Below are 26,269 nucleotides of genomic sequence, written 5' to 3'. Positions count from 1 at the left end.
GCATGTCTTTTAAAATCTAAATGGTCCTCTCGGATTGTCCATGCATCTGAGGATGAAAAGCTGTGCTGAACTTTAACTGAGTACCCATAGCTTGATGCAAACTCTCCCAAAATCTTGATGTAAACTTCGGATCTCTGTTCGACACAATGGACTTTGGGACACTATGAAGACGAACAATTTCTCTGACATATAACTCAGCATACTGGTCAATGGAGAAATCCGTCCGAACAGGTAAAAAGTGAGCCGACTTTGTAAACCTGTCCACTATGACCCACACAGAGTCATATTGTCCCATGGTTCTAGGCATACCTACCACGAAGTCCATAGCAATGTGCTCCCATTTCCACTCTAGTATATTCAGTGGTTGTAGTAAATCTGCAGGTCGTTGATGTTCAGCCTTCACTTGCTGACATGTAAGGCACTTTGCAACATATTCAACAATATCATTCTTCATGCCTGGCCACCAAAACATGGCTTTCAGGTCTTGATACATCTTTGTTGACCCTGGATGAACTGAATAAGGAGTCGTGTGAGACTCATCCATGATCTCTTTCTTGATGTTCTCATCCATGGGCACACAAATTCGATTCCCAAATCTCAACATTCTCGTTTCATCCACTGAGAAATCACTAGCCTTCCCAGCCGAAACCCTAGCTCGGGTTTTTATCAATTCCAAATCTTTCTTTTGTGCTTCTTTTTTTTTTTGAATGGAAAATGTAAAACTTCATTAACCAACAAACTCCGTCACCAAACAAGGTAACAAATAAGTAGGAATAGACTCCATACAGAAGGTACGATCACGATACAACTTAGAGGCTCTAGCAAAGCTATGAGCCACTGAATTAGCAGATCGTTTAACAAAAATAACCTCAATGGTACTCAAGTCCGCAAGCAAATTTTTACAACTTTGAATGACTTGACCAAACAAAAAAATCATACAAATGGAACTACGTAATGCTTGCACAACCCCAAGACAATCACTCTCCACAGTCACATGATGCCACTGCTTCGATTTGATCCAAGTGAGAGCTTCCTTCACAGAGATAGCCTCGGTAAGGATAGGCTCCACCGTGTTCAGTGCCAAGATGGTTCGACCCTCAATTAACCAACCTCGATCATCACGCGCTGCCATACCCGACCCAAAAGACCGCCGGTCATCAAATAAAGCTGCGTCTACATTAACCTTAATGCTATTAGCAAGAGGAGGGGACCAATGCTCTGCACCATCATGAATCTGATCATCAGAGTATGATGTGCCAAGGACAAAGTTTTGAGCATTATTCCATTGATTAAGGTAGTGTTTGGCAAACCCAACTATATCATCAACACGAGTCGTCTTTCCCTTCCAAACCATCTCATTGCGCGCATTCCAAATGGCCCAACACACAGCAGCCACGAAAGCCTTTTTTTGAGCATTCAGCTTGCTGAAAACCAAGGTGCACCAGTCAAGAAAAGAAATACTTGTGTCACTAGTAGTGCCGATGCCCACCCTATTCCAGCATGTTTTGATCACATTGCAAGTGACCAAACAATGAGTAATGGTTTCAGTTTCCACCCGGCAAAGAGGACAGAGAGAGCTTACCTCCACATGTTTAGTTCGAAGTTGTATCATTGTCGAAAGGCAGCCCACCGCCGCACGCCACATCAGGTTTTTGATCTTGGGTGGTAGCTTTAAGCTCCAAAGTTTACTCCAAAAGTTGTTATCATTAGACTCGTACCATCCACCTTTAAGCTTTTGGAGTAAATTATAAGCACTTTTAACCGTATAAAAGCCTGAGGTCTCTTTACACCAAACAAAATGATCTTCCAAGTTGTTGTCACTCAAAGGAATGGACATGATCAAATGTTTATCCCTATCATTAAAGAGATCATCAAGAATCTCCACATCCCACCTGGAGCCATCCGGGGTTAGGATGTTGCTTACCGTAGCAGCTGAAAGAGCAGGATGATCCGAAATGACAAAGGGATTGACTTCATCTGGCGACCAAGGAGATTGGAGTATTGGAATATTATTACCTGATCCAATACACCAACGAACTCCTTTTCTTACTAAATCTTGGGATTTGCATATACTCCTCCAAACAAAACTCGGGTTTAAGCCTATCGAGGCTGATAGAGAGTCCCCCTAGGGAAAATATCTGGCTTTAAAAACTCGGGTTACCAAAGAATTTGGTCTTGTAAGAAGCCTCCACCCTTGTTTTCCCAACATAGCCAAATTAAAGTCCCATAGATTTTGAAATCCCATTCCTCCCCCTTTCTTATGCTTGCAAAGTTTATCCCATGACAGCCAATGAATCCCCTTTCCACTATCCTTGTTAGTCTGCCACCAATAACTCGCCATCATACTTTCAATACTCCGACTAATTTCTCTTGGAAGGAGAAAAACACTCATTGCATAACTCGGAAGTGCTTGGACCACAGTTTTAACCAAAACTTCCTTCCCAGCCCTTGAGAGGAACTTGCCTTCCCATTGTTGCAGCCTTTTCCTGACTTTATCTTTGAGGTAGCCAAGAACAACGGTTTTTTTGCAGGACATGGTGCTTGGGAGCCCCAGATAGAAACTATCCTCAACTGCAATACTCATTTGTAGTCTCTAGCTAATAACATTTCTGACCGTGGTAGTAGTATTAGTGCTGAAGAAAATGGATGACTTTGATAAATTCACCTCTTGACCTGAAGCCCTTTCAAATTTGGTCAGCAGTTCTCGAACCCGATGAGCTTCAACTTTTGATGCTTGACAATACAGGTAGCTATCATCCACGAAAAGCATGTGAGAAACTCGAGGCGCCCCATTAGCCACCTTGCACCCATGGATCCAACCTTGTCTTTCATACTTTCTCAATAAAGCAGAGAGACCTTCTGCACAGAGAATGAACAAATAAGGAGACAAAGGATCCCCTCGTCTGAGGCCCCTAGTTGGAGCAATGAACCCATCTCTTGGAACCCATGGATAACATTGTAGTTGGCCGATGACACACATTGCATGATAAGATGTACCCAAGTGTCCACAAAACCCAACTTCGTAAGAACCACTTCTAAGAAATTCCACTCAATGCAGTCATACGCCTTGCTCATATCCAGTTTCAAAGCTATACACCAAGTCTTCCCTTGGCGCTTTCGTTTAAGATAGTGGAGAACTTCAAAAGAAACCATAATGTTATCAGAAATGAGTCGTCCTGGAATAAAGGCACTCTGAGAATCTGCGACTATAGAGTCCATGAAAGGTTTCATACGGTTGGTCATTACCTTCATCACAATCTTGTAAAGAACATTACAAAGAGCTATAGGTCTCAAATCTTTCATTGTCTCCGCGCCCTTCTTCTTGGGGATTAGTGTTGGAATATTTTTTACCAGGATCTTAGATCTACTCACAAGTATGTTGTTTAAACACCCTAAATATGAACTTTCTAAAACGATAAATTAAACACATATAAAGTTAAGAAAACCTTACATTGATGCAGCGGAATTAATGTCTCCTTCCACTCAGATCTCTAACCCTTGAATCCTTTCTGTAGCAGAGTATAATCAAGATCTGAGCCCGAATGTCCTTCTTCTTCAAGTTTGATCCTTCACAGTCTTCCAATCTATGATTGAGTTACTGCTTGCTGTTTGTGGGCACTTACTCTTTCACTAGGTTCACGAAATTGATGAAGGGAAAAGAGAGGGATGATTTCGGCCAGGTATAGAAAGTGGGGAAGGCTCAGTTTTTCTGAAGAGAGAAATTTCTGTCAGAAAGGCTAATGAAAGCATGTTATGTGACTGAGCCATCACTTTCTATTTATAGGCAACTACTAGGTTTAGGTTAGGTTTGGCATTAAAATAATGAAAATATTAATTTGAAAAACCTATTTAAGTGGTCGGCCATGGTGTGTTAGTGGGCCTCACTTGATTTTCCAGTTTTATCAAATTTTATCTCTATTTTCTCAAAAACGCCAATTTTCCAATTCTAACCTTTTAAATGCCAAAACTAATTATTTAATAACTAAAATAGATTATTAAATAATATTGTCATTTAATTTAATTATTAATTAGACATATAAAGTCCATTAATAAATAAATAAACCTAGAAACTCTTTTCTTTACAATTTCACCCCTGCTTAGTGAAAATTCATAAAATTAGACATAGTCTAACTTTAGAATTATAATTGACCAATCACGAATCAATTAATGAGTCTTACAAGCAGAATGTTCTCAACTAGAATGGGGACCATGGATCTATATGCTGAGCTTCCAATAAGTGAACCAAATTTACCAAGTAAATTCCTACTTATTAATTCTTCGTTGAATCCACTCTTAGAACTTAGAATTGCACTCTCAGACTTATATAGAGCATATTGTATGTTCCACGATATCAATATACTATCTCATTTAACCATTGTTATAATCTTATTGTTATTTGAAGATCCTCTATATTGATGATCTACATCGTACTCATTTCACATAAGCTGAAATATCATTTATACAGGGTCAAGTGCTTTAAGGAATAAATACATTGTAGGGTGTTCCGGTAATTTAATCCGTTTACAGTGTAGATCATTCATATAGAGGATCAATGATCAAATTAGGATTATAACAATGGATAACTAATGATGTGTCTATATGGTGGAACATATAGAGCATTCTATATACTGAGAGTGCAATTCTAAGTTCTATGCGTGGATTCAACGAAGAATTAATAAGTTAGTGAATTTTAGTGCTAAATTCTTGATCTACTTATTGGAAGCTCGGTTATATAGACCCATGGTCCCCGCACTAGTTGAGATAATATTGCTTGTAAGACTCATATAATTGGTTTTGATTAATCAATTATAATTCTCAAATTAGACTATGTCTATTTGTGAATTTTTCACTAAGTAAGGGCGAAATTGTAAAGAAAGAGTTTATAGGGGCATATTTGTTAATTATGATACTTTGTATGGTTCAATTAATAAATATGATAAATGACAATATTATTTAATAATTATTTATAGTTATTAAATAGTTAGAATTGGCATTTAAATGGTTGGATTAGAAAATTGGCGTTTTTGAGAAAATCAGATGCAGAAAAGATAAAACTGCAAAATTGCAAAAAGTGAGGCCCAAATCCACTTGTATAGGGCCAGCCACTTTTGCAGAAAATTTAAACTGATTTTTTCATTATTTTAATGCCAAATAATTCAAACCTAACCCTAGTGGAATGCTATAAATAGATAGTGAAGGCTTCAGGAAAATTACACTTAAATTTCTACACTTCTGATTCAGAAAAAACTGAGCCTTCTCTCTCCCTATCTTTGGTTGACCCTTCTCTTTCTCCTTCCCTCTTCAATTTCGAAAATCTTAGTGTGAGAGTAGTGCCCACACACAGCAAGTGATACCTCAATCATAGTGAGGAAGATCGTGAAGAAAGACTTTCAGCAAGAAGGAGTTTCAGCATCAAAGATTCAGAGAAAGAGATCCAGGTTCAGATATTGATAATGCTCTGCTACAGAAAGGAATCAAGGGCTAGATATCTGAACGGAAGGAGTAATTATCTTCCGCTGCACCCAATGTAAGGTTTCTTAAACTTTATATGTGTTTATTTCATCGTTTTAGAAAGTTCATATTTAGGATGTCAATAAACATACTTGTGAGTAGATCTAAGATCCTGGTAAAAGAATTTCCAACAAATGGTATCGAGCCATGGTAATTGATTTACTTTCAAGAAATTTGGACTTTAAAACGATTGTTTGTTTGTTTTTGGATGGTATCATGTTGTATTGAGTGTTATTTGATGATTGAGTGATGTTTGTAACTTTTCGCGAAAAATAAATGTGATTCTGTTTCTGAAATTATCTTTATTGAAATAGTATGGAAAAAATTAAGCAAGTTACCTTTTTACAGAACTCAATTTCGATTTAATTTGAATTAGTTATGATTTTTTGAAGATTCGAAAAAATCGGAGGTATGCTGAAATTTTCCTGCGATCGCGAAAACTGTCCGTACAGCTCACAATTTTTTCGTTTTTCTTCATTTTTTCATGCTTTTTCATGGAATTAACTTCCGATTTTTTGTGTAGTTCTATATTTATACTATTACTATTCCTAATTCAATTCTAATTATTATTATGAATTCATTTAATATTTTTTAAATTTAATTCAAGATATTAGTGTAATTTGAATTTAAAATAGTTTGTATCTATCTTTTTTGCTTAATTATCTATCTTATTTTTTAAATTTTATTATATCTTATCTTATTTTTAAATTTAAGGTGAGATTTTAAATTTTTAAATTAAATCTTTTTTTTTAAATAATTTGACCTTATTTAAATTTAAAATAAGATAACTATAATCATGTAATTTTAAATAGATGTAAGATATTTTGCTAACTTTTAAATTTTTATATTTTATTTATTTAAATTACATTTAAAATCTGAAAAAGATATTCATTTATCTTTTTTAATTTTTTATTTAATTTTTATTTATAAAATAACATTTAAATTTTAAAAGTAGTTAGCAAATTTTGAAGTGATATTTAGGTTGGTTGAAACCTAATTTTTCAAAATTGTAGGTTTAATTTTAAATTTAAATTTTAATTTAATTTTGATTTTTTTTTACTTCAATTTTTTTTTTTAAAAAAATTTCGATTTTTTTTTAAAAATTAATTATTTAATTTTGAAATTAATTATTTAATTTAAAATTAAATAAATCCTACATCCAACTATCTAGCTAACCTTGTTGCAGGAGTATGTGTTTTAGCTTGTGTGTACGTTTTCAAAACCTATTATTACTTGATTGCAAATAGCCATGGTTACTTTTTGCCAGATCTAATGATCTGATGGCTCCCTTGGTCAAGTTAATAATTTGTAACAGGTATATTTACAATCTTCTTTCATCTGTGTATGACCTAGCAACATGATAGGACCCATCCAAAGTGTGCCTGTGTGAGCCTATGTGTTTAATTTTATTATAGATGCATATAGGTTGTTGTTGCGAAAATAAATTATCATAGTTCTTGATAGAATTTATTTAGGCCCATTTAGTTTTTGGGCCTATTCAATTAATAACAGTTGTTCTTATTAAGGTTAAATTCCTCTCTTTTGGGCCTTGTGTGAGAGTTGGGAGCCATAGTAGTGGGTACGACATACTGAACCCAGCACCCCCTCACATGAACTACCCCAATTGTGAAGGCCCATTTGCCTGATTTGAATAACTGTACTAGGTTAATTAAACTAGTTTAACCTAATAAAATTGATTAGCAACATAATTAATTTCATTTATTTTGAAATTAATTTAAGAAAAATATAGTTTAAAGAATTTTTATTCTAAGCTAAACTATATGTATTTTCTTGTATTTAATTAAATATAGAATTATAACCATCTATATTCTTTCTCGAGCTTAATTTTAATTTTTCATTAAATATTCCTATTTAAGTTGATATTTAGTTATTTACAACTAACCAACTTAAATCTGAATATCTTTTGGATTTAAAATTTCAAAATTAAGTTGAGGAATTTTAGGTATTGGTTATTAAGATTCTTTAGATATTTTTTAAATTAATATCTTTTCGAATATTAACTTAAAATGGAATATTTTTAAATTAAGTGGTTACAACTTAATTTTTGATATTTAATTAAATTTAAAATTTAAAATATTTAAGTTCTAGATTTTTTCTAATACAACTTAAATTAGATATTTTTTCAAATTTTGTGGAAAAGATACTTAGTCAAATAAGATATTTTCTAGATAGTTATTTCTAGACTACTTATTATTTCTAATATTAAATAGGAAAATATTATACATTGTGAAATTAATTATATAATTAATTTTGGTACAATTTATTTTAAGTATATTTTTCCTAGTATTAAACTAGAGATTAATAATTAAGCCTTCTCTACACTTAATTATTTATTTCTTGAATTTAATACATTTAATTAATTTGAAAATTAAATATCTAAGTTGATTTTCATCGTGATACTTAAATATTTCTTTTTCATGACACTTAATTAAATAGAAAATTATTTTTAGTTGAAATTTAATTTTTTCAACTAAATTTAAATAATTTTCAAAATATATTTTTTTTTATTTTGTTAATCAAATTTCAAAATTGCATTTCTTAAATGCTGGAATTTCGAATTTTATTTGAAAAATATATTAAAGTTGTAAATTAATTATTTATTTTAATTAATTCTTGGATCACCTTAAATCAATGATTTTTTCATTTATTGATTAATTTAAAATAAATTGAATTAAAGTATATTATTAGAAATTGAATTAATTAGCCAAAGGAAAATCTAGATAGATGATATTTTTGCTTTAAGTATTTTTCTAGTGTATTTAATTAAATAGAAAATTAATATTTAAGTTCATACTTAAATATTTGAAATTTTTCTTATATATATTTAATTAAATAGGAAAATTATATTTCTTGTTGTAAATTAATTTTATTAATTAATTTTGGGCCAACATTAAATTAGAATAATTTTTCCAGGATTTATTTTTTATTTTAACATGCATTTTTCGAAAATTGTATTCTTAAATACTTTAATTTTTCGAAATGCAATATATGTTTATAGAAAATAAAATTTGAGTTGTAAATTAATTTTGTAACAACTTAAATTGAATATTTTTCTAAATATTTATTGGAAATTATTACTAAGATTGAAATAATTCATGTTATTTTCATATCCATCTAAGTAAAATTTATAAATATTAAATTAAAATTTATGTTTAGAATTTTTCATTCTAAATTGGAAATTTTAATTAAATAAATATATATTTAAAATAAATAGAATAAATAAAGAGAATCAAAGAAAATACAACTCTTTTTTTAAATAACGAGCTTTTAATCAAAAGACATTCGATCTCCATTGTGGGTTTTACACCGCGTTTGTTTTAGTGAGTAATCCTCCCTAATGGAGGAACGTTCATTACCAATTTCGTACTGTTTAACCTCGCATGATAAGTAGTTTGTAAGTGTTTTGTATGGTATGGATCACCCTAATGGTGGCGACCATACTTGACTTGCATATTACGAAACAATGGTGGAAGCTCATAAGATAGAATTGCCTTGACTCTCGCCTAAACGGGACAACGCTGAATTTCAATCTTGATCGAATAAACGGTTGCTAGAATGGTTATCATTTTAGATGAGCCGACAACTCTATTCAATGGATGATGCTTTGACTCTCGCCTAAACGGGACACTGTATCAGTTTGTTGAAAAACCTTGGAAATTATTTAGGATTGTAAGTTTTAGTATTTTCACTTGTCATTCCAACTTGCTATATGCTTATAATTTCTGAATTGTATATGAATTTATATTGAACCATGTTATTTTCTGTTATTAAGTTGTAGTTTAATTTCAAATCTTCATTGTTGGTCTAACATGTTTGTTTTTCTAATGAGATAAATCCCTAATGGATTTTCACCATTAGACATACACAATAGTGTAAGATCTCGAAACATAAATATTGTATATGCAACATCTAGCTGTTCATCAATTGATGACACCTTAGACTAGTATTTTTACAATATGAAACAAGAAGATTACATAAATAAGATTACTTTGTCTTTCGCTAATCGAAGCATCGTTGGATTCTTATTTATAAACGAAATTATCCTAATTCCTCGTAGCTTATTCATTTTGAATTAGCTCAATAATATATCATTGGATGAATGGTCTATAAATTATTTCATGTCATTATATTTTCTCTTAAGAAATTAAATGATGCATATGATTATAATCCCGAAATTCTATTCCATATTGATATAAATCCTCAATCTTAGAAATCTCCTACTTGTATGGGCAAATCTGACTTAGAGTTTGTATTAGTAGTGGTGGTCCAAGATAGAATTACTCATTATATTTGGTATAAATTTAAGTCTTTGACTTTAATTTTAGATTCCAAATAGAAATTTTCTTATATTTCTAATTCCAGAATACAATACAGTTACACTTTCTCAAGTGTTTAATATCCATCTTCTGTTAATGGATTAAAACTGTATGGAATATGAGTTAGGTATTCTGTGACCAGGATCCACTTGCAGTATTCTAAGAACTCTTTGATGCAACTAAACCTATGTCATCAATAGACACTACCACATTTTTTTTAATCTATGGCATTTATTTCTTGTTCATAGTGGATTTGACAAGATCAATCTTTGCAAAGAGTTAATATGCCTATATCCACAGAAAGTAGTTCATCTCATTCGCAGATGGATGTACATTCAGGGGTGGATATGAGTTTTTCGTTGTATTCTTCAAACGATAACTCTAGATTATACCTTTTAGCAAGAAATTTGAAATGTTTGAAAATTTTTATTAATTTCTAGCAATGGTTAAAACCATTAAAGTAAGTGGTTAAAGATCTTGCGAAGTGATAGGGGTGGAGAAATAGTTAGTAAATATGCAGTTCAAAGATCATTAAATTGATTTTTGAATTATATCCAAACTTACCTCCCTAGAAATTTCGAGTTGCATGTTGATGATTAGTTACTAGTCGTTGCCTAATTCCTTTGATGGTAATACAATTTCAGAATGATGTAATGATTGTATACTTAATGTAAATCATTACAAGATTCATGGATGACCTAATCAAAATCTTAAGAAAAGCTAGAACTGTTAACCATGGTTTGTTAGCTGTTCTAAGTGATTAGGGGTGGACCATCCCATTGTCAATAGATAAGAAAGTGTTTGTTCAAACAAATACTACTTTTCTAAGATAATGACTAAGTCTGAAAACAAGTAGTAAACAAAGGAGATATTTTTCTTGATTCCAAAAGTGTTCTATCATCTTATATAACATATGATGATCTCATTGCATCTGTTGTCTTGTCACAACCGAAGAGGTCAATACCATTTAGTTTTCTTAGACATAATTCATGGTACCTCGTCGTAGTGGGAGAGTTTCTAGGAACTCACCTTCTTATGACTTGGGAGACACTAGTGATTAAAATCCATTGTGAGTTTAAAGAAGTAATGGATTGTCAAGATAAGAAACTAAGAAGAAAGCCAATAGAACTATGGTTTAATCCATTCACATGGAGTAACCTAAAGTTTTCTATTACAAGGACATAAAAGGAAATTTTCGTTTATAAGTCTATTCAATGGACTTAACAAACTTCCTATTCCTAGTATTATAGGTTTGAGTGTATCTAAACCTATGGCTTATGGTATACTTGGTAATTACTTACTCTAATGCAAGCAACTTACTTTAGTAAGATGCTGAATCATTTTCTTTCTAATGGCAATCTATAGAAGCTTCACAACTTCTTAGGCATAGATTTTATTTATCTAAGGAAAAGTCTTTACTATTCCAGAAAAGATAAAGCCATGAAAGAATTTCTTAAATCAACAGTGAGAGGTCTTAGATATGCTTTTGTATGCCTTAGACCAGACACCTGCTGTTGAGTGGGAGTAATGAGTAGGTATCAGATTAATCCAGGAGAAGAACATTGGAAGACAATCAAGTAAATCTTAAGATGAAGAAGAGGAACTATATGTTAGTCTATAAGGGTGTGTTTAAAACTCTTAGACTAGACCATATCAGATTTTGAAATTTGCCTTTGTGCTAGTAAATCTTTCTGATAAGATGGTGGTTACTCTGGGGGTGGAATAGTGATTTTAGAGAAGTGTAAAAACCTATCTGAAGTCTCTAGGTCTACCAGAGAGGGACTGAATGTTAAAGTTGCAGGAAAGGTACTTATTCAGTCTAAGGAAAGTTCTATACATTTTTGGCATCATTCCCAATTGCCTTAAACTACTAGTGTTAATTTTCTGATTAACCAAAAGTAGTTGCCAAAGATATAGAATCCAGTATCCCAAGAGAGTAGACATATAGAGAGGAATTTCACATTATCAATGATTTTGTGATTAAGGAAGAGTAATGGTGGAGAAAAGGTTGTGGTTAATTCAACCTTTCAGATCCTATTACGAGGAGTTTACTACTACTACACTTGATTTGTATATCAAGGTGTTGAGATTATTTGAAACGCACTTTTTGTTTTATATTAGTGCAAGTGGGAGTTTGTTGGGTTTTATGCCCTAAATAAAACTCATTTCAATATAATCAGATTTACTTATTAATATAGATCAGAAATAACATTTAATGTTGCATGGTTCACATGATTTATTTCATGATTATATGTACATAATGTATAAATTCATCTGAAACCCTTTTCACATACTTGATCCTGTTTATTGTGCCGTCAACACATTGGAAAGTAAACATGACTATGTGAATAAAGTTTCCTAGATTTATCAGACATAGGGTTTTACTGATATGATAATCTACAACAGAGTTTACTTGCATTTGGAGAAATGCTATGTTCTTTCCAGAGCATTGGTTAAAGTAAAGCTCAGGTTGGATGCATGGAGTATGCATCGGAAGGGACCGATATTGAACTTTGACTTAGATTTATTAAACTTACCGTAATATCTATTCAAATCAATATCGCCTAGTTGATCCTAGATCAAATGTTCTTAATCCTGTTATGATTAGGCTCAATCTTGAAAGGCTATTCGTGTTCTTTGATTTGTTAGTTAAGCCTACTTTTAGGTCAGGGTGATACGTACATTTTGGGAACACGGTAGTGCAATTGAGTGGGAGCGCTATCATAAACATGGAATCTATAGCTTCTATCTGGCGAATAGTAAGCAAAGGATGATCTCCTTCGAGCTTGACCAAACGAACATAAATGGTGGAGTACTCATTTCACATAAGCTGAAATATCATTTATACGGGGTCAAGTGTTTTAAGGAATAAATACATTGTAGGGTGTTACGGTAATTTAATCCCTTTACAGTGTAGGTCATTCATATAGAGGATCAGTGATCAAATTAGGATTACAACAATGGATAACTAATGATGTGTCTATATAGTGGAACATATAGAGCATTCTATATACTGAGAGTGCAATTCTAAGTTCTATGCGTGGATTCAACGAAGAATTAATAAGTTAGTGAATTTTAGTGCTAAATTCTTGATCTACTTATTGGAAGCTCGGTTATATAGACCCATGGTCCCCGCACTAGTTGAGATAATATTGCTTGTAAGACTCATATAATTGGTTTTGATTAATCAATTATAATTCTCAAATTAGACTATGTCTATTTGTGAATTTTTCACTAAGTAAGGGCGAAATTGTAAAGAAAGAGTTTATAGGGGCATATTTGTTAATTATGATACTTTGTATGGTTCAATTAATAAATATGATAAATGACAATATTATTTAATAATTATTTATAGTTATTAAATAGTTAGAATTGGCATTTAAATGGTTGGATTAGAAAATTGGCGTTTTTGAGAAAATCAGATGCAGAAAAGATAAAACTGCAAAATTGCAAAAAGTATGGCCCAAATCCACTTGTATAGGGCCAACCACTTTTGTAGGAAATTTAAACTGATTTTTTCATTATTTTAATGCCAAATAATTCAAACCTAACCCTAGTGGAATGCTATAAATAGATAGTGAAGGCTTCAGGAAATTTAAACTAAAATTTCGACACTTCTGATTCATAAAAAACTGAGCCTTCTCTCTCCCTATCTTTGGTTGACCCTTCTCTTTCTCCTTCCCTCTTCAATTTCAAAAATCTTAGTTTTTGTTAGGTTTTATACCCTAAATAAAACTCTATTTCAATGTAATCTATTTTATTCAACATCAATAAAGAAACAGAAGTATTTTTCATTCATTTGTGTATGTTTTGGTTCACTTTATCAATTGCTTGTCTATTTGATTTATAAATTCATCTTAAACCCTTTTCACATACTTGATCATGTTTATTGTGCTGTCATCACATTGGAAAGTAAACATGACTATGTGAATAAAGTTTCCTAGATTTATCAGACACAGGGTTTTACTGATATGATAATCTACAACAAGAGTTTACTTGTATTTGGAGAAATACTATGTTCTTTCCAAAACATTGGTTAAAGTAAAGCTCAGGTTGGATGCATGGAGTATGCATCGGAAGGGACCGATATTGAACTTTGACTTAGATTTAATTAAACTTACCGTAAAATCTATTCAAGTCAATATCGCCAAGTTGATCCTAGATCAAATGATCTTAATCCTGTTATGATTAGGCTCAATCTTGAAAGGCTATTCGTGTTCTTTGATTTGTTAGTTAAGCCTACTTTTAGGTCAGGGTGATACGTACATTTTGGGAACACGGTAGTGCAATTGAGTGGGAGCGCTAGCATAAACATGGAATCTATAGCTTCTATCTGGCGAATAGTAAGCAAAGGATGATCTCCTTCGAGCTTGACCAAACGAAAATAAATGGTGGAGATCTCATTTCACATAAGCTGAAATATCATTTATACGGGGTCAAGTGTTTTAAGGATAAAATACATAGTAGGGTGTTACGGTAATCTAATCCCTTTACTATGTAGATCATTCATATAGAGGATCATTGATCAAATTAGGATTATAACAATGGATAACTAATGATGTGTCTATATGGTGGAACATGTAGAGCATTCTATATACTGAGAGTGCAATTCTAAGTTCTATGCGTAGATTCAACGAAGAATTATTAAGTTAGTGAATTTTAGTGCTAAATTCTTGATCTACTTATTGGAAGCTCGGTTATATAGACCCATGGTCCCCCCACTAGTTGAGATAATATTGTTTGTAAGACTCATGTAATTGGTTTTGATTAATCAATTATAAGTCACAAATTAGACTATGTCTATTTGTGAAATTTTCACTAAGTAAGGGCAAAATTGTAAAGAAAGAGTTAATAGGGGCATATTTATTAATTATGATACTTTATATGGTTCAATTAATAAATATGATAAATGACAATATTATTTAATAATTATTTATAGTTATTAAATAGTTAGAATTGACATTTAAATGGTTGAATTAGGAAATTGGCATTTTTGAGAAAATCAGATACAAAAGGTGTTAAAATTGCAAAATTGCAAAAAGCAAGGCCCAATCCACTAAGCCATGGCCGGCCACCTTTGTAGGCTTTTTAAGTTGATATTTTCATTATTTTAATGCTAAATAATTCAAACCTAACCCTAGTGGAATGCTAGAAATAGATAGTGAAGGCTTCCGGAAAATTACACTTCACATCAGAAAAACCTAAGCCTCCTCTCTCTTCTCTAGCCGCCACTCTCTCTCTCTATTCTTCCTTCATATTTCGAACCTACCTTAGTGATTAGAGTAGTGCCCACACACATCAAGCAATACCTCAATCATAGTGAGGAAGATCGTGAAGAAAGATCATCAGCAAAGGAGATTCAGCATCAAGGATTTAGAGAAAGAGATCCAGGTTCAGATCTTCATAATACTCTGCTACAGAAAGGATACAAGGGTTAGAGATTTGAACGGAAGGAGTCATTTAATTCCGCTGCACCCAATGTAAGGTTTCTTAAACTTTATATGTGTTTAATTTATCGTTTTAGAAAGTTCTTATTTAGGATGTTAATAAACATACTTGTGAGTAGATCTAAGATCCTGGTAAAATAATTCCAACAATCGAGATGGGATTTCTTTACCGTTCTCACCCCTCAATGTATTTTGCCCCTTAAAACACTTAGCTACCTGTATATGGTGTTTAGTGATCTAATAATTAGTCAGTTAAACAAGAGCTCATCCATTTACTTCTATTTGCTAAGATCGAAGGGAATCATCACTTGACTTCTATACACCAGTAGAAGCTATAGATTCCATATTTATGTTCAGCACTCCCACTCAATCATACTATCATGTTCCCAAAATATATATATCACCCTGACCCAAAAGTAGGCTTAACTAATAAATCAAAGAACATGAATAGCACTCCTGAGTTGAGCCTAAGCATATCGGGATTTAGATTCTTTTAATCTTAAGATCAACTACTGATATTGACTTGGAAAGATATGTATAACGGTAAGTTTGTAATATCTTAACTTAGTTGCAATATCAGTCCAGTCCAATGTATACTCCATACATTCGAAACTAGTATACTTTACTAATGTCCTGGAAAGAACATAACACTTACTCCAAGTGTAAGTATACATCATCGCTGATTATCACATTAGTGTAAATCCAATAACACTGATGAAACAGGGACTAAAACTTTTGATACATATGATCACAATCACATTCCACTGTGTTGACGATACTGTAATTGTGAATAAGCATATGATCTAGATTTAACTGATTTTGTGTGTATGAATGTAATAAACATATTAAACATATTAAACCATTAGCATGTAAAATTCATGCAAACATCAATCACTTCAAATTTCTTATATTGATAACTAATCAGATTGTAAAGAGTTTTATTTAGGGCATAAAACCCAACAAACTCCCACTTGCACTAATATAAAACAAACTGTGCAAATAGGTCAATCTGATGTCTTGATCTTTAGATCAAATGTAGTATATTTGAATCCACCCAAACATCTGGAAACTAGTTCATAAAACTCTTATGAAACATCCTTTACTATATGCTTTACTTATCAAGGGATACTGAAATCTTTACTGTTTTAAAAGTACATCTGAATTAACAGAAGACATATCTCTCATATTTTAAAATATGTAATTGAGATAATATAGTAGACTTTTCTTCAGTGATATAACTTTTTGGTATTTTCGAATAGACCAAGTTATAGTTCTTCTCTGGTAGAGCTTGAATTATTATACAATAATTCCTCCACCCCCAAAGTAAGCACCATCTTAAGAATTTCGAAATTAGATGGTGAGATACAAGGATAACTGATACACAGTTCCTTAATATCTGACATATAGATCACTTTCATAAATCTTTCTTGAATATCTTCTAATGTTCCCTATTTGATTACATCTCAGATAGCTCCCACTCAATAGCAGATGTCTGGTTAAATAATACTTTTAACCTCTGATTGTTTAGAGAGTTACCTAGTTATGACTTTTGTATTAGTCTAAAACTTTAAGTTAAGACTAAGTCATCAACATAGCAGACTAGTATTTGAAGTGAAAAATACATGCCAGAGATAAAGTAATCAAAATTAAGATACCATAAAATTTTATGAGGATTAAGAATTCTTGGTTCAAGTCATTCGAATGGACTGAACTAGAGTTCTTTATCTTATTCTCATAATTCTGATAAGCTATTCCTATCCATGTGAATGGTTAGATTTGCTTTTCAGTAGTGTTCTTAAGTACCTATCACAATTATCAACCTAATGAAGATGGGTATAGAATTTTAAAATTCTCCCACTCAATTAAGGTAGTGTGAAACTTTAACAAAGAACTTTCAAAGGTATCAAACTTTTACTTACAACAGTAAAAACGAAATGGAACATAAAATCAAGATCAAGAATTTATATTGATAATAGCTGACTCATTAAATTACTTCCATGTTTAAATAAGATATGTGTTTCATAGGGAATTGTGGAATGGACTCCACCCCTAAGAATATACATATAGGGTACTATGGATAACCTCCACCCCTAAGTATATAGAGATTATGATCCACCCCTAAAGGTAGTAAAAATCATGATTCTCTTAGTGTGATAGAGTTTATGTGGAGTTGAATACTATCCAGAGTTCATTAGATATAAAAGATCGTTGAACTGCATAGTTTTCTTAACTTTTCTCCACCCCTATCAAATCAAAAGATCCTTTTATTAAACAAATTCTTAATAATTGTATGAGAATTAACAATTATTAATAAACATAGAAATAATTTCTAGTGTTTATTTAATATAACTCTATGAAGAGTTGTAAATATTATAGAATTTGCATCAATAATAAAAACACTTACACATACAAACATATAAATATAATGTGGTAATAATTGATGAAGATAAAATTAAATGAAGCTCAATCTCATAAATTGCAAAAGTGAATTTCGAAAATAAAACTTTATTAATATTAAAAAAATATTGCAACAATATGAGAAAAACAGGGATAAATATCCCAAACTAAAATTTGAAATCCAAATTGTCTTTAAACTAAAACAATTAATTCAAAAAATTGAAGAGCTTCATCCTCATCTGGACGATTTCACCCTTGGTCCAGCTTGCTGATCCAACTCATCTGAGTTCAAGTAGCTTGGCCTATAAGAAGAAGAAAACAAATAAACAAAGTTAGTCCAGAATCATAAATCCAATTGGATAATAATTCACTAAAACTCTTAAAGTTTATAAATGAAAATACCTTGTTTCTTTGCAAGAAGTTTAGGACACTGGGGCTTCCAATGACCTTTCTCATTGCAGTAGAAACACTTTCCTTTAAGTGTAGCATCACCAGAAGGAGCAGCCTTTTTATTCTTCATGGCTTTAGTTCGCTTCTTGGTGTTGTTCCACTTCCTCTTCGATTTGGGCTTTGAAGCAGAGGCAACATTTGCTTCAAGTTTTATCGTCCCATTACCATTCCCAGCATTGTGAGGTTTACTCCCTTTCTTCTTGGGTCCTCCAATCAAATTTTCATAAGTTTGAAGGTCATTGACTAATTCATGAAAGTCAATTTCCTTCTTATTCATGACATAATTTGATGTGTATGGTAGAAATGCTGGAGTCAGGCTATTCAAGATAAGACTAACTTGAGTAGCACTATCCATTTCAGCACTATGATCCTAGGCTTCTTGGAAATAACTTGACATGAGGAGAACATGGTCACGCACGTTTTGATGAGGTTCCATCCGTGCATTAATGTACTTCTTAGTCGCGTCAAAGCGTGACTGAAGTGATGCCTTACCGAATAGCTCATTTAACTTCGTCATAACTTCAGCAGCCTTCTCGGTTTTAGAAAGCCGAGTTTTGAGGGTGTCAACCATGCTAGAAAGCATAAAGTATAGAGCTTTGTCATTTGCTTTCTGCCAACGCTCATACTTTTCTTTCACAGCTTTGGAAGCATTGTCCCTTGGCACTTCAGGTGACGGCTCAATTAAAACAAACAAGGCACTTTCTCCTATGAGAGCAATATTAATGTTCTCATTCCATTTATTGAAGTTAGATCCATTCAGCTTATTTTCAGTCAACAGTGATAACATGGGATACATTTTGATAATACAGGATACTACAAAATAATAGAAATCAACAAATAGAAATAAATAATGGTTTAACACAAAATCAATTCAGAAATTATAAGCACATAGCAAGTAGGAATGATATGAGAAAATACTTAAAAATTCAATCCTACATAATTTCCAAGGTTTTTCAACAAACTGATATCAGTGTCCCGTTTAGGCGAGAGTCAAAGCTACCATCTATTGAATAGAGTTGTCAACTCATCTAAAATGTTAAACATTCTAGCAACCTTTTATTCGATCAAGATTGGAATCCAGCGTTGTCCCGTTTAGGCGAGAGTCAAGGCTATTCTATCTTATGAGCTTCTACCATTGTTTCGCAATTTGCAAGTCAAATATGGTCCCCACCATTAGGGTGATCTATACCATATAAAACACTTACAAACCACTTATCATGCGAGATTAAACGGTGCGAAATTGCTAATGAACGTTCCTCCATTAGGGAGGATTACTCACTAAAACAAACGCGGTGTAAAACCCACAATGGAGATCGAATATCTTAATAATAGTAAAGCTCATTCTTTAATATGTATTTTCTTTATTATTCTAATAAATAAATTCTCATTAAATTCGAAATTAAGAATTGAAATTCAAAAATAAGAATTTAATATAATATTTATAAAATTATACTTAGATGGTGATTGAAATAAAATTAATTATTTCCATCTTAGTAATAATCTTAAATATAAATATTAAGGAAATTAATTTAAGTTGAATTAAATTAAATTAATTAGCAAGTTAAAAATTTCCTTTGAGAATATATTTATTGAGTTCGAAAATTTAAAGTATAAAAAATATACAATTTTCGAAAATAATAAAAATAGAAAAGAAATACTTCAAGCAAAAATATCACCTATCTAGATTTTCTTTTGACTAGTTAATTCAATTTGTAAATATATATATATATTTTAAATTCATTTATTTTAAATTAATCAATTAAATGAAAAAATCATTGACTTGAGTTGGTCCAAGAATTAATTAAAATAAATAATTAATTTACAACTCAATCTATTTTTCAAGATAAAAATTCGAAAATATAGCATAAATAAAATGCAATTTTCGAAATTGATTAAGAAAATAAAGAAAAATATATATATTGAAAATTATTTAAATTTAAGTTGAAAAATTAAATTTCAACCTAAAAATAATTTTCTATTTAATTAAGTGTCATGAAAAATCAATAAATATTTAAGTATCATGATGAAAATCAACTTAGATATTTAGATTTTTCAAGTTAATTAAATGTATTAAATTCAAGAAATAATAATTAAGTGTAGAGAATGCTTAATTATTTATTTCTAGTTTAATAATAGGAAAAATATACTTAATAAAATTGTACCAAAATTAATTATTTAAATAATTAATTTCACAAAGTATATTATTTTCCTATTTAAATATTAGAAATAATAAGTAGTCTAGAAATTACTATCTAGAAAATATCTTATTTGACTAAGTATCTTTTCAAAAATTTGAAAAATATCTCATTTAAGTTATATAGAAAAAATCTAGAACTTAAATAATTTCAAATTTAGATTTAATTAAATATCAAAAATTAAGTTGTAACCACTTAATTTGAAGATATCTTTTTAAGTTAATATTCGAAAAGATATTAACCTAAAAAATATCTAAAATATTCCATTTTAAGTTAATATTCGAAAAGATATTAACTTAAAAAATATCTTAAGAATCTTTAATAACTAATGCCTAGGATTCCTCAACTTGATTTAAAATTTAAATCAAATATTCAAATTTAAGTTAGATAAGAAAAATCAGTTGATACAACTAATTTATAACTTAAATAGGAATATTTAATTAAATAAGCCCCAGAAAGAATCTTAGTTAGTTAAAATTCTATATTTAATTAAATACAAGAAAAATACAAATAGTTTGTCTAGAAATAATATCTAAACTAAAAGTGTTTTTCTTAAAATTAACTTTAAAATATTAAAATGAAAATAAATTTCATATATTTTAAAAGTTAATTATGTTGCTAATTCAATTTTATTAGGTCAAACTAATATAATTAACCTAGTACAGTTATTCAAATCAGGCAAATGGGCCTTCACAATTGGGGTAGTTCATGTGAGGGGGTGCTGGGTTCAGTATGTCGTACCCACTTCTACGGCTCTCAACTCTCACACAAGGCCCAAAAGAGAGGAATTTAACCTTAAAATAAATAACTGTTATTAATTGAATAGGTCCAATAACTAAATGGACCTAAATAAAATCTATCATGGTGTGACATTTTATTTAGCAACAACCTATATGTATCTATATTAAAACAAAATAAACATATAGGCTCACACAGGCACACTTTGGATGGATCCTATCATGTTGCTAGGTCATACACAGATGAAAGAAGATTGTAAAATTTACCTGGTACAAATTATTAACTTGACCAAGGGAGCCATCAGATCATTAGATCTGGCAAAAAGGTAACCATGGCTATTTGCAATCAAGTAATAATAGGTTTTGAAAACTTACATACAAGCTAAAACCACATACTCCTGCAACAAGGTTAGCTGGATAGTTGGAAGTAGGATTTATTTAATTTTAAATAAATAAATTTCGAAATTAATAATTAATTAAAAAATAATTTAATTTTCGAAAAATAAATATAAAATAAAATAATATTTATTTTCGATTTTTTTTTTTAAAAAATTATTAATTTAAATTTCGAAATTATTTTAAAAAAGATATTGAAAATTAAACCTACAATTTTGAAAAATTAGGTTTCAACCAACCTAAATATCATTTCAAAATTTGCTAACTACTTTTAAAATTTAAATGTTATTTTATAAATAAAAATTAGAAAAGATAAATGAAATATCTTTTCAGATTTTAAATTTAATTTAAATAAATAAAATAACAAAATTTAAAAGTTAGCAAAATATCTTACATCTATTTAAAATTACATGATTATAATTATCTTATTTTAAATTTAAATAAGGTCAAAATATCTCAAAAAGATTTAATTTTAAAAAAAAATATATATATAAAATCTGACCTTAAATTTAAAAATAAGATAAGATATAATCAAAGTTAAAAATAAGATAGATTTTTAAGCAAGAAGATAGATACTAATTCTATTCAAATTCAAATTACACTAATATCTTGAATTAAATTTAAAAAATATTAAATTAATTCAAAATGATAATTAGAATTGAATTAGGAATAGTAATAGTATATATACAAAACTATACAAAAAATCGGAAGTTAATTCCATGAAAAAGCATGAAAAATAGAAGAAAAACGAAAAAATTGTGAGTTGTACGGACAGTTTTCGCGATCGAGGAAAAATTTCAGCACAGCTCCGATTTTTTCGAATCTTCAAAAAATCATAACTAATTCAAATAAAATCGAAATTGAGTTCTCTAAAAGGCTAACTTGCTTAATTTTATCCATACTATCCAATAAAAATAATTCCAAAAACAGAATCGCAATTATTTTTCACGAAAATTTACAAACATCAATCAATCATCAAATAACACTCAATACAACATGATACCATCCAAAAACAAACAAACAATCGTTTTAAAGTCCGAATTTCATGTAAGTAAATCAATTACCATTGCTCTGAGGCCAGTTCTTGGAATATTTTTTACCAGGATCTTAGATCTACTCACAAGTATGTTGTTTAAACACCCTAAATATGAACTTTCTAAAACGATAAATTAAACACATATAAAGTTAAGAAAACCTTTCATTGATGCAGCGGAATTAATGTCTCCTTCCACTCAGATCTCTAACCCTTGAATCCTTTCTGTAGCATAGTATAATCAAGATCTGAGCCCGAATGTCCTTCTTCTTCAAGTTTGATCCTTCACAGTCTTGCAATCTATGATTGAGTTACTGCTTGCTGTGTGTGGGCACTTACTCTTTCCCTAGGGTCACGAAATTGATGAAGGGAAAAGAGAGGGATGATTTCGGCCAGGTATAGAAAGTGGGGAAGGCTCAGTTTTTCTGAAGAGTGAAATTTCTGTCAGAAAGGCTAATGAAAGCATGTTATGTGACTCAGCCATCACTTTCTATTTATAGGCAACTACTAGGTTTAGGTTAGGAATTATTTGGCATTACAATAATGAAAATATTAATTTGAAAAACCTATTTAAGTGGCCGGCCATGGTGTGTTAGTCGGCCTCACTTGATTTTGCAGTTTTATCAAATTTTATCTCTATTTTCTCAAAAACGCCAATTTTCCAATTCTAACCTTTTAAATGCCAAAACTAATTATTTAATAACTAAAATAGATTATTAAATAATATTGTCATTTAATTTAATTATTAATTAGACATATAAAGTCCATTAATAAATAAATAAACCTAGAAACTCTTTTCTTTACAATTTCACCCCTGCTTAGTGAAAATTCATAAAATTAGACATAGTCTAACTTTAGAATTATAATTGACCAATCACGAATCAATTAATGAGTCTTACAAGCAGAATGTTCTCAACTATAATGGGGACCATGGATCTATATGCTGAGCTTCCATTAAGTGAACCAAATTTACCAAGTAAATTCCTACTTATTAATTCTTCGTTGAATCCACTCTTAGAACTTAGAATTGCACTCTCAGACTTATATAGAGCATATTGTATGTTCCACGATATCAATATACTATCTCATTTAACCATTGTTATAATCTTATTGTGATTTAAAGATCCTCTATATAGATGATCTACATCGAGATGAGATTTCTTTACCGTTCTCACCCCTCAATGTATTTTGCCCCTTAAAACACTTAGCTACCTGTAAATGGTGTTTAGTGATCTAATAATTAGTCAGTTAAACAAGAGCTCATCCATTTACTTCTATTTGCTAAGCTCGAAGGGAATCATCACTTGACTTCTATACACCAGTAGAAGCTATAGATTCCATATTTATGTTCAGCACTCCCACTCAATCATACTATCATGTTCCCAAAATATACGTATCACCCTGACCCAAAAGTATGCTTAAGTAATAAATCAAAGAACATGAATAGCACTTCTGAGTTGAGCCTAAGCATATCATGATTTAGATTCTTTTAATCTTAAGATCAACTACTGATATTGACTTGGAAAGATATGTATAACGGTAAGTTTGTAATATCTTAACTTAGTTGCAATATCGCTCCAGTCCAATGTATACTCCATACATTCGAAACTAGTATACTTTACTAATGTCCTGGAAAGAACATAACACTTACTCCAAGTGTAAGTATACATCATCGCTGATTATCACATTAGTGTAAATCCAATAACACTGATGAAACAGGGACCAAAACTTTTGATACATATGATCACAATCACATTCCACTGTGTTGACGATACTGTAATTGTGAATAAACATATGATCTGGATTTAACTGATTTTGTGTGTATGAATGTAATAAACATATTAAACATATTAAACCATTAGCATGTAAAATTCATGCAAACATCAATCACTTCAAATTTCTTATATTGATAACTAATCAGATTGTAAAGAGTTTTATTTAGGGCATAAAACCCAACAATTAGAACTACATTTGCGTCACTACAAGCTTCATCAAAGGCCCCCGTAGCAAAGAATCTCTGAACAACTCCCACAACATCTATTTTCACGATATGCCAACATCGTTGATAGAAAGTCGAGGTCATACCATCTGGTCCTGGACTCTTGTCAGGATGCATTTGAAACACCGCCGTCTTCACTTCTTCCTCCAAGACAGGTCTTGTAAACTCTAGATTGGCCATCTCAGGAACAACATGATTAATACAGTCTATTACTTCCCTATAATCAGTATTAGAAGTTGAGAATAAGGACATAAAATACTGTACCACAACATCAGATAACCCATTCTCCCAGTCCACAAACACCCCTGGTCATTTTTAAGCTTCGAAATAAGATTACTCCGTCGCCTATTACTTGCAGCCTTGTAGAAATATTTGCTATTTTGGTCACCCTCCTTTAACCAGAATTGTTTAGCTCGTTGCTTCCAAAAAATTTCCCGTTGATCGATTATAGCAAATAGCTGCTTTCGAGCCTCACTATATCGAGCCACAGAGATGTCATCTCTTTTCTTCTTCAAGAGCTTCATTTCGGGATTACACTCTCTTATTCTTCGTTTGAAATTCCCTGTTATCTCTTTACCCCATTGAGATAACGCATCAGCACACACATTCAACTTATTCAAAATTCTCCCCACACCAACCCGTTGCCAAGAATCCTCCACAATTTGAAAACACATGGGTTCTTTCAACCAAGCATTTTCAAAACGAAAGCGGTAGTTCGTGGAAGTTTGCTCAACAAAAATAGGCTCAAGAAATAAAGGAGAGTGATCAGAAGTAGAGGTTTCAAGGTTAAAAAGTTTAGCACCTTGAAATAGGAGAGTCCCTGCTTCGGTGAACATTGCTCTGTCCAGACGAATTTCAACCCAAAGGGTTGTGCCTCTGCTCTTTTCCCAGGTGAAAGGGTACCCCGTGAGATCTAAATCGAACAAATGACAATCGGTGAGAGCTTTTTGAAAACCTTCTAGAAGCCATCCAGGGTAAGGTTGTCCACCTTTCTTGTCCTCTTGACTAAGAATATTGTTGACATCCCCAATCACACACCATGGAAGAGATGAAGAACCGGCTAAGGTGCGAAGAAGATTCCAGGTCCTTTCTCTACGATTTCTATTTGGCTCACCATAAACTAGTGAGTCTCCAGCTTGGGTAGCCCACTTTGTCAATCCTAATATAAATGTGATTATTAGAAAAGCCCAATAAGGCACCTTCTTCTTTTTCTTTCCAATACAACACTAAGCCTCCTCCCACCTTGGGCCTCAACGCAAAAAGAGCCTTCAAAGCCCAATTGTTGACCCACCCATTCAGTTCTTTTCTTATTACACTTGGTTTCACATAAAAAAATAAAATTAGGTTTCTTTTGAGTAACAAGCTCCTTAAGGAATTGAAAAGTCCGTTGGTTCCCAAGCCCCCGACAATTCCAGCTCAAGACATTCATAATGCTTGGTGGGTCTGGAAACCAGAACCCGCCCCAAACAAGTTTTTTGAGCTATCCTCCCCTTGACCGTCCATAGCCACATCACCATCAATCTTTTGATTAGTACCATTATGTTGTTTTTGTAAATTGTCTAAACAAGGTTCATCCAATTTATTAAGGTCCAACCCACTATCAACATAATTACCCAGCCCATCAAAAGTCCTTCTCCTTTTAGAATCCAAAACCAGCAAGGAATCAATCCCACTATTTTCTCCAATCAAATCCTCATCCACGTAAGCCTTTGACTTTCCATTAGACTTATCCCCAATCTCAGCCGATACCATAGTCTCTCTCTCCAT

At 31.5% G+C, this 26,269-nt stretch overlaps 1 protein-coding gene across 1 annotated transcript; it reads right to left on the bottom strand.

Annotated features, from left to right (window-relative positions):
* Positions 1-2,593: 2,593 nt before the first annotated feature.
* LOC115720191 (uncharacterized) lies at positions 2,594-26,269 on the bottom strand. The gene is made up of 5 exons (XM_030649347.2): positions 25,954-26,269; positions 24,767-25,661; positions 24,473-24,719; positions 2,931-3,246; positions 2,594-2,859 (listed from the first exon to the last, which is right to left on the bottom strand). Exons 1-5 carry the CDS (start codon positions 26,267-26,269, stop codon positions 2,594-2,596), a joined length of 2,040 nt encoding a protein of 679 aa, XP_030505207.2.

The sequence above is a fragment of the Cannabis sativa genome, chromosome 2 (genome assembly GCF_029168945.1).
Source record: "Cannabis sativa cultivar Pink pepper isolate KNU-18-1 chromosome 2, ASM2916894v1, whole genome shotgun sequence".
Classification (NCBI taxonomy): Eukaryota; Viridiplantae; Streptophyta; class Magnoliopsida; order Rosales; family Cannabaceae; genus Cannabis; species Cannabis sativa.
The sequence above is the reverse complement of the archived record's forward strand: the minus strand, read 5'-3'. Positions and strand labels throughout refer to the sequence as shown.

Excerpts from the sequence above, each read along its gene's own strand:
- LOC115720191 (XM_030649347.2), bottom strand. The coding sequence starts at position 26,269 with ATGGAGAGAGAGACTATGGTATCGGCTGAGATTGGGGATAAGTCTAAT. Across the intron at positions 24,720-24,766 it reads ATGGGTTATCTGATGTTGTG|GGAAGTAATAGACTGTATTA; the intron begins GTACAGTATTTT and ends TACTGATTATAG. Across the intron at positions 3,247-24,472 it reads AAGCTTGTAGTGACGCAAAT|GTAATGACCAACCGTATGAA; the intron begins GTAGTTCTAATT and ends ATTGTGATGAAG.